This window comes from Dermacentor andersoni, chromosome 5, assembly GCF_023375885.2.
Source record: "Dermacentor andersoni chromosome 5, qqDerAnde1_hic_scaffold, whole genome shotgun sequence".
Taxonomy (NCBI): Eukaryota; Metazoa; Arthropoda; class Arachnida; order Ixodida; family Ixodidae; genus Dermacentor; species Dermacentor andersoni.
The window spans coordinates 5,912,740-5,926,876 of NC_092818.1; the positions used below are offsets into that span (position 1 = coordinate 5,912,740).

Genomic DNA, 14,137 nt, shown 5'->3' on the forward strand with positions numbered 1-14,137 from the left:
GCGTACGTCATTTTCGATTACGAACATTCATACCACTTTTATATGGACCAGAAGGACTTTAAAACAGCAGGATAACGTTAGTACCAGCTACATAAATTGTACATGACCACATTGGCAATCGCAGAAATCTCTTAACAACCATGAAAAAAAAACAATAATTGCAATCCAGTAAATGGCTTACTCGAACCCCCTGGAGGCCTGGTACTCCTGGCCTTCCAGCGTCACCCTGGAATAGCAAAAACAAACACAACGAAAGCGTCAGAAATTCAACTTCCTACGGCACCCTGCCGACTGGGTGCAAGTTTTTTCTTGGTTTGTGCTTTTCTTTTCCCGGTGCGAACATCTCATGTTTATTAACTGAAGCCGCACAAACAATGCGTATTGCTGTAACACATTCGCTGCCATTTTAACAAGACTAGGATTCACAGAGACAACAAATAAGATACACAATGACCAGTGAAGCGATTTTTTAGAGTCAAGGTTATGAGCGGTGGCCTTGATTGACGAAATCAATATCCTTGTCGAAAGCTTGTCTCTAGTGACATCTGTTGTTCAACCACTATTAGTTGGTGCAATTAGCAACATTTGATAAGCTGTGTGAAGCTAGCGTATAGAAGTAATTGAAACTTGTATAATTATTGCATGCAAGCTTTTGCGCGTGTACAGCAACCTTCGTAGCCACATTATCGTCCTAAGCATAGATGAGTTTACACGGAGTAAGGACTGCACCCAAAGTCCATGATGTGAGCCACCATACAAAAAATTTAAGAGAGTGCAGCAGTACCACTCTCTCGCTCACTTAACTCGTAGGGACACGATTGACCTCTTATGCAAGCCGGGATGCTGTATGACATGACAGATTATGCGCGCGACCTTATTCTGTAACTAATTTTTAGTCTTTGTCGAAATGGTGTTAGACGATCAGAGGAAACGAAGGATCAATATCAAATTTCTTCTCAATTTTGCCAAGAATGGTGAAGAAATGTATCAGTTGTCGCTAAATGTTCATGCAAATTATGAATTAAGGAATTAACTGTCTTCAAGTTGGTCCAGCGTTACGTAATAGCCGTGAGGCCCTCATAACGGTGCTCGGCCAGGACGCATTCCACACCTTGTGCAAAAATGAAAAATTGAGTGTGTAGTGGTTCCTGCGCACAACTAGTGACCACCGAATGACTGTTAGAATGATATCGGAAGAACTTGGCTTTGTAAAATTGTCTGTTCACTGAATTGGCGACTGAAAATTTGAAAATATAAAAATTCGTGCCTAGTTGGCGCTGGAACCATTATACCTCAGAAAAACGTTTCACTACAAGAATGTTGCATTGATTGCAAAACTACAGCAATGAATTTTTTCTGGGGGTCACCACTGGCTAGCAAACTACGTCATACAAATGCGACATTAATCTGATGTCAAAAACCAAGGACAAAAAACGAAAGATAAGGCAAAGCTCAAAAAAGCGCGAAACACCAAAGCAAACATCAATAATGTTAATCATGTCCTTGGCGGCCTATAATCGTGCGCCGTGAATTTCCACCACAATGTAGCTTCATTCGAGAAGGTCGTGAAGCATCTGGAAACGTGTGTGTGCCCTGATAATATCCCTGCGCGCTCTGCGTTAATAGAAGATCAATTTTTGGTACGTAATTCTATACCTGTGCCGGAACGCCCTCCTCCTCGCTTGATATAGCCCTCCTGGGACCATTTTTTGTTCGTCAAATACAACGATACTGTGGAAGCAATCTTTCCGCGGTGTGATGGGAGTCCAAAAAGAAACGACATCGTTAGTGAATTGCTTTACAAAAGGCCGCATAGAAGCAGGCTTCTAGCAATGAATAGGTCGAATCTGTGTGTAATGGCTAAATGCGAGTAATTTCAAAGTCACCATACTGATGTACTTCAAGCTATTTAAGAAGACTTTTTTATACGCACCACACAATAAAGAGAGACAGACGTCACATTCTCGTTCTCATGTTATAAACGTTTCTTTTTTCTGTGCTTCCTTCCTCTAGACAGCCTTGAGCTGAAGGCCACACACTAAGCAAAACTTCGCCTTGAAGGGTGCTTTCCCGACCCTTAAATTCATAAAAAGGTAGTGTTCACGTGAACTACTAAACTACTACAACCATTTCAATGTTTGGTATTCTGGTATTGCACCCTTTTCCCTTGTGTGTGCTTAGGCGAAACACTACGATTTATATTTGCAGCGACGTATTTTATTCTATCACTACCCCCGCCTTCCGGACGTCCCCGGAAGTATTTGTGGTTTTATCGGGTATTTTTATTAAAATGAATAGGGAAAAAACGAAGACACGCCTCCTGTGTTCGAGCTTTTCACCAGCAGATTCTCAGTCGAAAGCGTTACCTCGCCACTAATCGGCCAACACAGCCATAAGGAAAACACAGCGCTTAATAGGACAGCAGTACCTCTACCTTCTCTGATGGGCTCACGCCACACTCTCCATTGCTGGACCTTATCTGCGAACCGGCACCAAGGTGAAGCAATGTAAGCGAAGCTAGCAGTAATATGTTGCAGGAAGGAGAAAATAGAACGAAGTAGCTGTGTCTTTGCACTGTACGACTGGGGTGCACCATATCCGCAATAAATGCTGGGTTGTTATGGCAGAGGATCGCTCCGTATGGACCTGCGAATGCTTATAACAACCAAGACTGCAATAACTAGCGCAATACTTACTGCGCCTAATATTGCGTCTGCTGCGATGCTACACCAAAAACAACCAGCATCAAAAGACCTATGATTGTCTGATGCACTATGATTCGATGATGATTGGCAGCTGTTCCATAAAACAACGTCCAGCTGAAACAGCATAACCAAAGGCAGGGGCGAAAAGCAAAATGCAGGGTTGGAATTGATAAAAATAAAGTGTGTCTTTCCCCTTTCCCACAGGGACGCCATGTGCATGAAAGCAGGTTGACATTTATAGTCGACTGTGACGATGCCACTTGCTCGAACACAGACTCGGCCCTAATCACTGGGAAATGGACGTTTAGGCCTTCTCACTTCCTTTGCTCCAGAGCACCCTTATATTATGCAAAGTGCATTTCCCGCACAAAACAGTTTCAGCACCCTAAAATAATGCAAGGCTGCACTACTGGCGTTCTGCTATGAAATGCACCCATTTACAAACTTTTCAGACAAAACGATTGAAGGTGCAAAATTAGTGTTTCAACGAAAAATAGACCGTCGAGGGGGTAATTTTGGAGTGTGTAGATACGAACGCTTCTGCCTCTCCTTAGTGTTTGAACGCATTATGAGTACAGAGATTTGGGCTAGTTGGTTTGATAGCTCAGGTCCTTCTTGCTGAACCATGTACGTGTGACAGTAGCGCTATGGCCCCTCTAAGGAGCGCTCTATTTTTCTCACTAATGATAATATCCAATTTGAACGTTCCACTGTGCTTCCAATAGGCGTATCACAAAAGTTACAAGCCTCCGATAGCATATTATCGAAGGCTTCTTCATTGCTGAACGAATTTATTACATATGACTAACGTACTAGAAAAAAATGACTATTCGTATTCAGCGCTTTCGTCATCAGAAAAATACAGCTCTGGAGCAAAAAGAAATAAGGTTAACCAAAAGAACTTGTACCTGTCTTCGCCCGGCCAGTTTCCCAATTAATGAATACGAGCTACTTTTCAATATCCCTTTCTTTCGTTTCTTTCGAAATGCGCATTAAGCAATTGTGGGCGAAGGTTATCCCACGCTGATGGAAGAAAAAGCAGACACTATTAGAAGCTGGTGAGGTGCTCGTACCGCATGCTATAGCTTTTATAAATGAGCAACATTTAGAGGTTGACGCCCATGAGAAAGTCATACCTAGCAAACCTGTAGCAGCATTTCGTCTTCACTGCCTATGAGGGTGTCATTGCGAAGCCAAAGTGATGAAAGTTCTTGGTGAACAAAAATATTCGTTCTTTTATTGTGCCGGTACAGTGAGTTAAATAATTGACCTGTGCTGGTGCTGTTTTTCGTTCTCACTACTCGCATGTATGTCCGCTTAGGAACGCTCTTGGCGAACTCGTGACCTCCAGTTATTGTCAACATTTCACAAGCAACATGCGCCTAGACAACGTGGACAACAGCCGTGACTCGTAAACCGAGTGCTATTGGTGGTGTCTCTGACACATTCTACTGTGGAATAGGTGAGCAGCTGCCACTCACTGTGGAGCCTTTGGGTCCTTGTGGTCCTTGAGAACCCCGGTCCCCTTGGAGGCCCTTTGGGCCACCCAGCCCATCAGCTCCCGGAAGGCCGCGCAGCCCTGAAGGACCCTGCACAAGCCCATGCGGGACATGTAATTGACAAGTGAGCAGTAGCTTAACCGCAATTAAACACTATAACAGATATTACAACCTACATTCCAAATGAATCCAAAGCAATATATGAACTTAGCATTTGAGCAGACGCTTATATTAAGGACGTATAGTGTGGCAGCTTAGTGTTCTTTCCTTTTTGCTCGCTTTGTACGGACGTACACTACTGCCCGTCACTTATCTTTGTGGGTGTACCTTGAAGCAGCGCGAAGAAGACGAGGACAGGAATCGTAAGCAAACACAACAGGACGAGCACTGAACTGCCAACTAAAATATTTATTGAAGCAACAACCAGCTTTATAAAATGTCAAAAAACGTCAACAAGAACCACATGGTTCAAGGGCATGCGCACTGCCTACAGATACAGGTCTTCATGGAGAAAATTTTTCTCATTTTTTTTAGAGGGAATGACATTGCGCTGACACATTTATCTGCTGCTTCAGAAATGCAGTAAGCTGCTATAGTTTTTCTTTCTTCTTGTTTTTTTTTTCGTGCTTAAGAAACATTGTGTCACCCAATAGTGGAGGCCGTTCGTCTTTGTTGCAATGCGCAGCTAAATTGCTACCGCACATATATATTTTTAGATTTACCTTTTTACTATTTGCCTGTCTTCCCTGTTTATTTCTTGCTCTTATGGTGTCTTCCTCTTTCGTTAAAACATTGCCCGGTATTCTGATGTACAGTCTGCCGGAACTCTAGGGTATCTCGTAAACGACGTCAGAGGTACACTTGGGGAATTTTGTTTCGAAGTTGATGGTGCATTACTTACCTTTGCGATTCTTCACTGCACTACACAGCTTCTAAAGTATGCAGAGAGCGGGAAATACAACGTTGAATTGGAGCCTGTTGGCCTGTTTCTTTAGATAATGGGATGAGCTGTGAACATATGGTATTAGGTGAATCGGTCTCTTTTTCCAACCTTCTTATTTTTCTTTCTGAGCCTTATCTTACGCAGGAGAGTTTCAAACACAGCTGTGATGATGACTGACGGATACCCGGCTGCTTTGTCGCGCTCTGCCCGCTCTAAGTGGCAACTTTCATTCGGTGCTGACAGGTATTATTTATTCCTACCTTAATACCGGCGGTGGCTATTCTTAAGTTGTTGCTACCTATGTGGGTGCTACACCTTTGGCAAAAAGTCGCAGTTTTGCCCGAAAGCCCCAGCATCTATTGCGAGAGCAAATTAGTGAAAAGCAGCTATACCAAGTAAGCATACTAGTTTTATTGGCCGTATAAACTTGGGCACATAGGCATACTCACTAAATTAAGAAGCATGGTGCCGCGCAGGCACAAGCCAACCTGAACACATCTCGTTCGATGATTGCGGAAACTCGCTGTCAAAACGCTGCAGTGAAGAAACGTGGCAGAAGCAGCGAGCGAATTGACCTTCGTACAGCAGCTCGCATGAACACAAACTACGCCGCAAAAACACAGCGCTGTGAAGATTCTGTACACACGCGCGGCCGCCCTGCCCACGCGAAGTAACCCCCCCACCCCCGCTACCCTCCCTGCGAAGCCTTGCGCGTGAGGGAAGGCGGCGCACTTCAGCGATCGTGCCTCCAGATTGAGGCACGATCGCCGGCTCACCTTCGCATGCTTTCACTTGCACATATAGCACACGGTGTGCGGTGATGATTTTATCGCCCTTGGACTTTAGATGCAACCTCACGGTGACGCCGACGCCAAACCCAGAACTGCGCCTGGAATGTCCATGTTATTGGCATGGAAATAAAACTGCGCAGGTGCGGTGGCGCGACCACTCCCCATTCTGTGTTTATTTTTTATAATTACTGAAGTTTGCAAGGGGGTTAAAATAGTAAAATAATATTTTTTTCAAAGTGGCCGTTACATTATTCTTTTTTAGCCGCCATACACTGTCATCCGCTCGACAACATAAACAAGTGAAGTGCTACGTAGATGACTTAGACACTCCGATAACATAGACATTTCTTTCAGAAGCCGTGAAATAACTCTCTGTATGAGACAGCGCTACCGTTGGGTGGCATACCGTGTTGTACGCAGCCTCTGAGACCCACAGGCTGGCACACCTTTACTAAAGTGCCAAGTGGCCGCTTGGTAGCGTACTTATTTTTGGATGCTGCTAGTACCTGAATTTTACTGCAGAAAGAAGTGCCTGCGAAGGGTTCATCAAGGCGCTACTACGCATGCTCATCGTAATCTACTTCAAGTTCTCATTTGGTAACCATTTTTATGCCTGTCACTCCTGCACGAAAACTAAAATTACGCACAACAAAGCAATAAAAAAAGGCACATGATCATCATTAGTATGCCTCGGCATTCCTTATGCACACGAATCGTTCTAATTCGTGTCCGTGACCGTATGGTAATATGGCGCAATATATTGCGTAACTTTCGGCCTTGTTTTGTCAGAGGTCACCAGTGTCCTACTTCTTAGCATTTCCGATGGTCGCTTAGCTACAGGCGTGCTTTCAAATTGGAGGCGAAGGGCACAAAGATGAATACAGGCACGAACTTTTCTTAAAAGCGTAGCTTCTCACACGAAAAATAGGCGGTCAAATTTGTGTTTCTGACCGCTTTGTAACACCGCGCGTGAGTGGTTCTAGCGTTCGGACTTCTTTTCTCAAATGTTCGAGTTTGGCTCACTGTTTTAATCAATACAGTGCATCTTTTTAATGGTTTTATAGTTCTCTGGGGGCGTATGAACGAATGAATGAATGAATGTTTATTTCATCTTGAGTACCATTTCAAGAAAGGTGCAGGTGCAAAAGGTGCACAGCGACTTTCAGGGGCCCCTGTACCCGCGAAATACGCGTGTATTTTACATTATTTACTGTTAATTCATTGGCAGTGAGCGGACGCACATAACGTTACATATTTTAGCACATTGTACACGAGTTTACACAGAAAATGAGAACAGAATTGACAAAATAAATTATTGGGTTAGTTTCTTTACTTATATACACTGTAAAATAATGAAATGTTCCCCTTCTCCCCCTTTCCCTCTTTCCGTCTCCCGGTCCAGAAGCAGTAAAGTACAAGTTCTACATGTGAATTACCATACTACACTAAAGTGCAGCATATGACGGTGAACATGTATGAACGCACGTAAAACAGAAAAATAAGGAGAAAGCGGGTTATAATTTATTTTTATTGCAATAATCACTCTCTCAAACACTGTCTTAGTATCAATTCCTTCACATGGTTTTTGAAGGGCTTTCTAGTCAAACTGAAATCATTGTTATCTTCTAGCTTATTTAGGACTGTTATTTTTGGTATCTGGTTGTTTGTTCACCGTAATTGCTCCTTGTGTTTAGTATCCGTTTTCTTTTTAGTCTCATATCGTAAGGAACTTCAATTATGTTTTCGTGTATATACAGTGCATTGTTATTATATATACGGAGGTAGTTTAAAAACATAAACGTCGTTAGTTTTCAGCATTCAGTATTTAACAAATATTGCTAATGTGCATAGTTCATAAAATGGTCCCTGATAGTTTTCATAAATGCGCAATATCTTCTTTTGTAGAATAATGAATCTGTTGTAGTTAGTTTTTGTTGTTGCACCCCATGCCAATATGCTATACGATAATCTGGAGAAGAACAGTGAAGCATATAAGTTTTGTTTCAGCGAAATAGGTATTAAGTGTGCGATTTTATGCAAGCATCTGCAACGGGGGTGTTCACCTAGCAGAAGGGTCACTAGTTATAGGTTGTAGCGCTAGGTTTAAAACAGGTCGGCGCTATATCGTAACAGGGAAGCAAGCACTTCACGTCGTCTTCTTCTTTTGCACAAGCACACCAGCACCATGCCCACTGCCCAGTGCCTTCAGTACAATCACTCCTTACCGAAAGAGTAGCCATCCTGGCGACCTAAGGACAGGGGAACACAGGGGGGTCATGGCACTGCTTGAGCCGGGAGACGCGGACAATTTCCTGGCCCCGACGGCGCTGGTCGGAAGGCGTTTCAATTGGCTCGATGAGGTAGTTGACCGCGGATGTTTGTTTCAGTACCCGATAAGGACCGTGGTACTTGGAGAGCAGCTTGGAGGAAAGGCCTGGAGGAGTAGAGGGCACCCACAACCAGACCAGCGAGCCAGGCGCAAAGCACGTAGCCGTAGTGGATGAATCGTGGCGAAGCTTTTGGCGCCACTGGTCCTGGGATGTGAACGAACGAGCGAGCTGGCGAATTCTTCGGCGTAAGCAGCCGCTCTAGAAACAGTCGTCCACTCCGAGGCATCTGGCCGGTAAGGTAGAATCGTGTCCATAGTGCATGAAGGTTCGTGTACGTAAAGGAGAAAGAAAGGGGAGAACCCAGTGGTGCTTTGCGTAGCGGTATTGTAAGTGTAGGCGACGAAAGGTAGAATGCGATCCCAATTCGAGTGTTCAGATGAAGCATACATGACCATCATGTCACCAAGGGTGCGGTTGAAACGTTCTGTCATCCCATTAGTTTGAGGATGATATGCCGTGGTAGTGCGGTGAATGATGTGACACTCCTTTAGCAATGCTGCAATGGCGTCTGAGAGGAAAACGCGACCGCGGTCGCTCAGTAATTCGCGAGGTGCTCCATGGCGTAAAATCAGGTTTTGAAGGATAAAACTGGCGACGTCTTTTGCTGTGGCAGATGCTAGGGCTGAAGTTTCAGCGTACCACGTGAGGTGGTCGGTAGCAACAATTACCCAGCGGTTGCCGCTTGGAGTGTTGGTAAGCGGACCGTACAAGTCAATGCCGACGCGGTCGAACGCGCGCGCGGGGCATGGTAAAGGTTGCAAGAGGCCGGTGGCATGTTGAGGTGGCGTCTTGCGTCGTTGGCATAGGTGGCATGACCGGACATACTGGCGAACGAAACGGTACATACCGCGCCAGTAGTACCGAAGCTGGAGGCGAGAGTATGTCTTTAATACACCAGCGTGGCCGCATTGTGGGTCGTCGTGGAACGTGACGAAGATGTCGGAGAGGAGGTGTCGGGGTATAACAAGCAACCACTTACGGCCGCTTGAATTGTAGTTGCGGTGGTACAGCAGGTTATCTCGAATGATGAAGTGCGTGGCTTGGCGACGAAGCGTCCGAGAGGTCGGTGCTGGCGACTGGCTGGACAGGAAGTCAATAAGCGAAGATATCCATGGGTCTTTGCGCTGCTCTGACGGCATGTCAGAAACGTTGAGGGCGAAGGCACCGCAGGTATAAATAGAGGAGTGGACAGGACCAGAGGGCAGGGGTGACCGGGATAGAGCGTCTGCGTCTGAATGCTTTCGGCCTGAGCGATAAACAACGCGGATGTCGTACTATTGTAGGGGCAATGCCAACGGGCAAGCCGACCAGCTGGATCTTTTAGTGAAGATAACCAGCATAGGGCATGATGGTCGGTAACGATGTCAAATGGACGCCCGTACACATAAGGACGAAATCTGCCGATAGCCCAAATGATGGCCAGACATTCCTTCTCAGTAACCGAGTAGTTCGCCTCGGCTTTGGTAAGGGTGCGGCTGGCATACGCGACGACGTACTCTTCGAAGCCATCCTTGCGTTGTGCAAGAACAGCGCCGAGCCCAACACCACTAGCGTCCGTATGGATCTCAGTTGGAGCAGAGGGATCGAAGTGTCGCAGTACTGGAGGCGAGGTGAGAACGCGTCGCAGTTCTTGGAATGTGTCGTCGCACGCCGAGGACCAGGCTGATAGGTCAGAACTGCCGGTGAGAAGCTGCGTCAAGGGGGCAATGATAGAGGCAAAGTTACGGATGAAGCGTCGGAAATATGAGCATAGGCCGATGAAGCTGCGAAGCTCTTTCATGGTGGTTGGTTTAGGGAACTCGGATACGGCGTTAAGTTTTGTGGGGTCCGGAAGGATACCGTTTTTTGACACTACATGGCCGAGAATAGTAAGCGTACGAGCGCCGAAGTGGCATTTCTTCAAATTTAGTTGCCGTCCTGCAGTGGAGAGGCACGCAAGTACTTGCTCGAGGCGGTTGAGGTGCGACAAAAAGTCCGTGGAAAAAACCACAATGTCATCCAAATAGCAGAGGCACGTTTTCCACTTTAGCCCTCGAAGAATGGCGTCCATCATTCGCTCGAAAGTGGCAGGCGCGTTGCAGAGGCCGAACGGCATGACAGTAAATTCATATAGCCCATAAGGCGTTACGAAGGCTGTCTTTTGACCATCGGCCTCTGCCATTGGCACTTGTCAGTACCCGGAGCGCAAATCAAGCGAGGAAAAGAATTCCGCTCCCTGCAGACAGTCCAAGGCATCGTCGATGCGCGGCAGAGGATAGACATCTTTGCGCGTTATTCGGTTAAGGCGGCGATAGTCGACGCAGAACTGAATGGAGCCATCTTTTTTTTAAGGAGGACAACCGGAGATGCCCAGGGACTGTTAGAGGGCTGGATGATGCCACGCTCCAGCATGTCGTCAACGTGCTGGTCGATGATACGGCGTTCAGCAGCCGACACACGATACGGGCGCTGGCGCAATGGTGTATGTGGACCGGTGTCGATACGGTGAACGACTGCAGACGATCGGCCCAAGGATGGTTGGCCAATGTCAAATGAGGAACGAAAGCGTTGGAGGAGCTTGATAATTTCTGTGTGCTGCGCAGGTGTGAGTTCTGCGTCGACGGCACGAGCGAAGATGTCTACAGGGGCATTAGTCGCGGCGGGAGAAGTGACGGAACAAATCGGAAGTGATGCCGTATCACCAAACGTGGTGGCCAGGAGAACGCTATCGAAAGCTTTAGCGGTACCCAGGCACTCGCCGCGGAGTAGAGATGATGGGCAGGTGGACGGATTGCACACGTAAAGGGCAGCAGAACCGTCGCAAAAAGTGACGACAGCAAACGGAAGCAGAAAGTTCCGGCGGCGCGCACAAGTGGCCGACGGTGTAAGCAGAACAGATGAGTTTGCAGCAGAGTTACATGACACAGGAACCAGAGCGGCGGAGAAAGGTGCGATATCGATGTCAGAGGCGGCAACAACTTTAGGAGAAGAATGGTCGTCAGAGTCGAAGCACGGCACTGATAATGTAAGTTCGGCACGAGCGCAGTCGATAAGTGCTTGATTGGCAGATAGGAAATTCCGTCCAAGAATAACGTCGTGTGACGAACGAGATAGGACGACAAATTCTATAACATACATAACGTTTTCAATGACAACCCGGGCTGTGCACGACGCGGAAGGCTGAATGCGATGCGAGGTTGCCGTACGCAGAGAAAGAGAGGTAAGCGGAATGATCACTTTGTTCAAATTGCGGCAAAGCTTCTCACTAATAATAGAAACGGCGGCTCTGGTGTTGATAAGTGCGTGTACGTTGACGCCGTCTACGGACAGTTCAATTTCATTCGCCGGGTTAGAATGAGGCCTTGAAATGTTCGACGTAAACGCAGTTCTTGCCTCTGGAACTGCGACTGTTAGTTTTCCTCTCGGGCTGGGCTGGGTCGGCGAACCATCGGGGAAATGGACCGGCGACGTGGGGAAGGTGACCGACGGGCATCGAAAGGGAGGCGACTGTAAGATGAGTCCGGAGGAAGGCTAGATGGGTCCTGACGCGGAAGTCGAGCAGGCCTGTAGCTTGAGGCGCCCCCACTGTCAGGTAAACGGGGGCTGCGACGGCGGCAGAATCGTGCTACGTGGCCCGGAAGATGGCAGAAATAGCATATTGGCCGGTTGTCAGATGTACGCCACGGGTTGACGACAGGGGCTCCAGCGGCCGAGTAAGGCACGACCATCGGGCGTGAAGGGGGCGGCGGCACATGGAAGGTGCCAGTGGCCCTGTAGGCATCAGCAGCCGGAGGAGCGTAAGGCCGGGCGACAACGTCAGCGTACGTTAGCGGCCCAGCTGCAGGCTGCAGAGGAGGGGCAGATGGCAGCGCCGCGGCAACTTGGGTCTGAATGACGTGGCGAAGTGAAGGAGCCGAGGTTGTCGACGGCTCGGGTGTGCTGTTCGCCAGAGAGAGTTGGCGGGCAACTTCCTGACGGCAAACTGCTTTATCTCCAGCATTAAAGCAGAGATGTCGGCAGCGTCGCGGCCGAAATCCAACGGAGACAGATCCGTGGTGTCCTGCTGAGCAGCGCGTGTTGATGCACGCTGCTTGCGCAGCTCGTCGTACTGCTGACATAGCTGTATGGCTTCGGCAGTCGTCCGCGGACTCTTCGCGACGAGCATCTGGAAAGCATGGTCATCGATGCCTTTCATGACGTGCTTGATCTTGTCAGCTTCGTCCATAGATGAGTTCACGCGCTTGCATAGCGAGAGGACGTCTTGAATATAACTGGTGAAGGTCTCGTCCTGGCGTTGAGCTCGACCACGCAAGCGCTGCTCAGCGCGAAGCCGGCGAATGGCGGGACGGCCGAAGACCTCTGCCAAAGTCGCCGTGAAAGCCGACCAGGTGGTAAAATCGGCTTCATGATTGCGGAACCATAGGTTTGCCACGTCAGTCAAGTAAAAGATGACATTTGTGAGCTTGGCGCGGTCGTCCCACTTATTATAGGCGCTTACACGGTCATATTCGGCGAGCCAGTCTTCCACGTCGTGGTCGTCTGTGCCGCTAAATATAGCCGGATCGCGCTGCCGGATCACGCCAGAACAGACGATGGTGGGGGGCACGGGAGCGGCAGCCTGGGACGGTCCTGGTTCATCCATTGCAACAGCTGGTGGTAGCGTTCGGCTGCGGAGTTCCAGGATGTAGAAGAGAAACCTAGCAGCTCCACCAAATGCAACGGGGGTGTTCACCTAGCAGATGGGTCACTAGTTATAGGTTGTAGCGCTAGGCTTAAAAGAGGTCGGCGCTATATCGTAACAGGGAAGCAAGCACTTCTCGTCGTCTTCTTCTTTTGCACAAGCACACCAGCACTATGCCCACTGCCCAGTGCCTTCAGTACACATCCACCAAATCGGGAGAGTTCGGTAGCTGAATTATTAATGCGTACATTAAATGAAAGGTGCTCTTGGAACCAAACACCAAGAAAGTTTTGCTTCTTAACCCAGGTTATGTGTTGCTCTTCAAAAGATAAAACTATTTCCCTACTTAGTGGTTTGTTAAGTACACGAAATATTATGTACTTTTTTTCGCTATGTTTAGCTGCAGCCTATTTTCCCGGAGCCAGGCCGCGAGGGACGCAAGGTAGGCTTTGGCCGTTCTTCCTAAATCTGTTAGGTCTGTGGACTTAAAGGGAAACTGAAACGGTTTTCAAATTCCATGCTGGGGTTGTGAAGAACAGACCTATTAATTTACGGTTCTGAATTTTTTTTCTTCTTTTTGGTAATATAAGGGACGGAAATCGCTTTCTATATCAGCCCCGCGGACACGCCCCCGTCGCTTGCCGGAGCGCCGGGTGAGGAGGCAGCCGGAGGAGTAAATCGTCGAGAGTGACGTGATTCTCGGAGAACGTGCCGCCGGTCCGGCGTGCTGGCATGTGCTGGTGTGTTTCTTTCCGTCCTGCGCTTTACTAAACGACGCTACGAGAAATCTGCCACCGCTGACGTTTGCCTTCTTTTGCGATTTGCCTGAACTGTGCTTCCTTTCTGTGCTGCGTGAGCGCCTACAGCCAAGGGCCCCCAACATGCCCTCGTTCTGTGCAGCATTCGGCTGTGCGAACACAGGCGGGCGAGACGATGTGGTGTTTCACATGTTCCCGAAGGACAAGAAGCTTGCAGCGCAGTGGCTTCGTGCAGTGAGGAGAGAGAATTTCGTGCCGACGAAATCAACTGTACTGTGCTCGGACCATTTCCATGACAGTGATTACCAAGGCGCTTGACATGCGGGCAATCGGTATTCCATTTAAATCGGCGCGACTGAAGCCCGGCGGTATTCCGTCTATATTCTCCCAC

The 14,137-nt window shown here is 47.9% G+C and overlaps 1 protein-coding gene across 1 annotated transcript in view; it reads right to left on the reverse strand.

The window, feature by feature from the left end:
* Positions 1-14,137, reverse strand: part of LOC126529915 (uncharacterized) — a 934,270-nt gene that overhangs the window by 368,869 nt on the left and 551,264 nt on the right. The window contains exons 23-24 of the mRNA XM_050177364.3: positions 4,187-4,294; positions 182-226 (exon numbers count right to left, since the gene is read on the reverse strand). Of these exons, the coding sequence (XP_050033321.1) occupies positions 182-226; positions 4,187-4,294 (153 nt within the window). The remainder of the gene's footprint in view (positions 1-181; positions 227-4,186; positions 4,295-14,137) is intronic.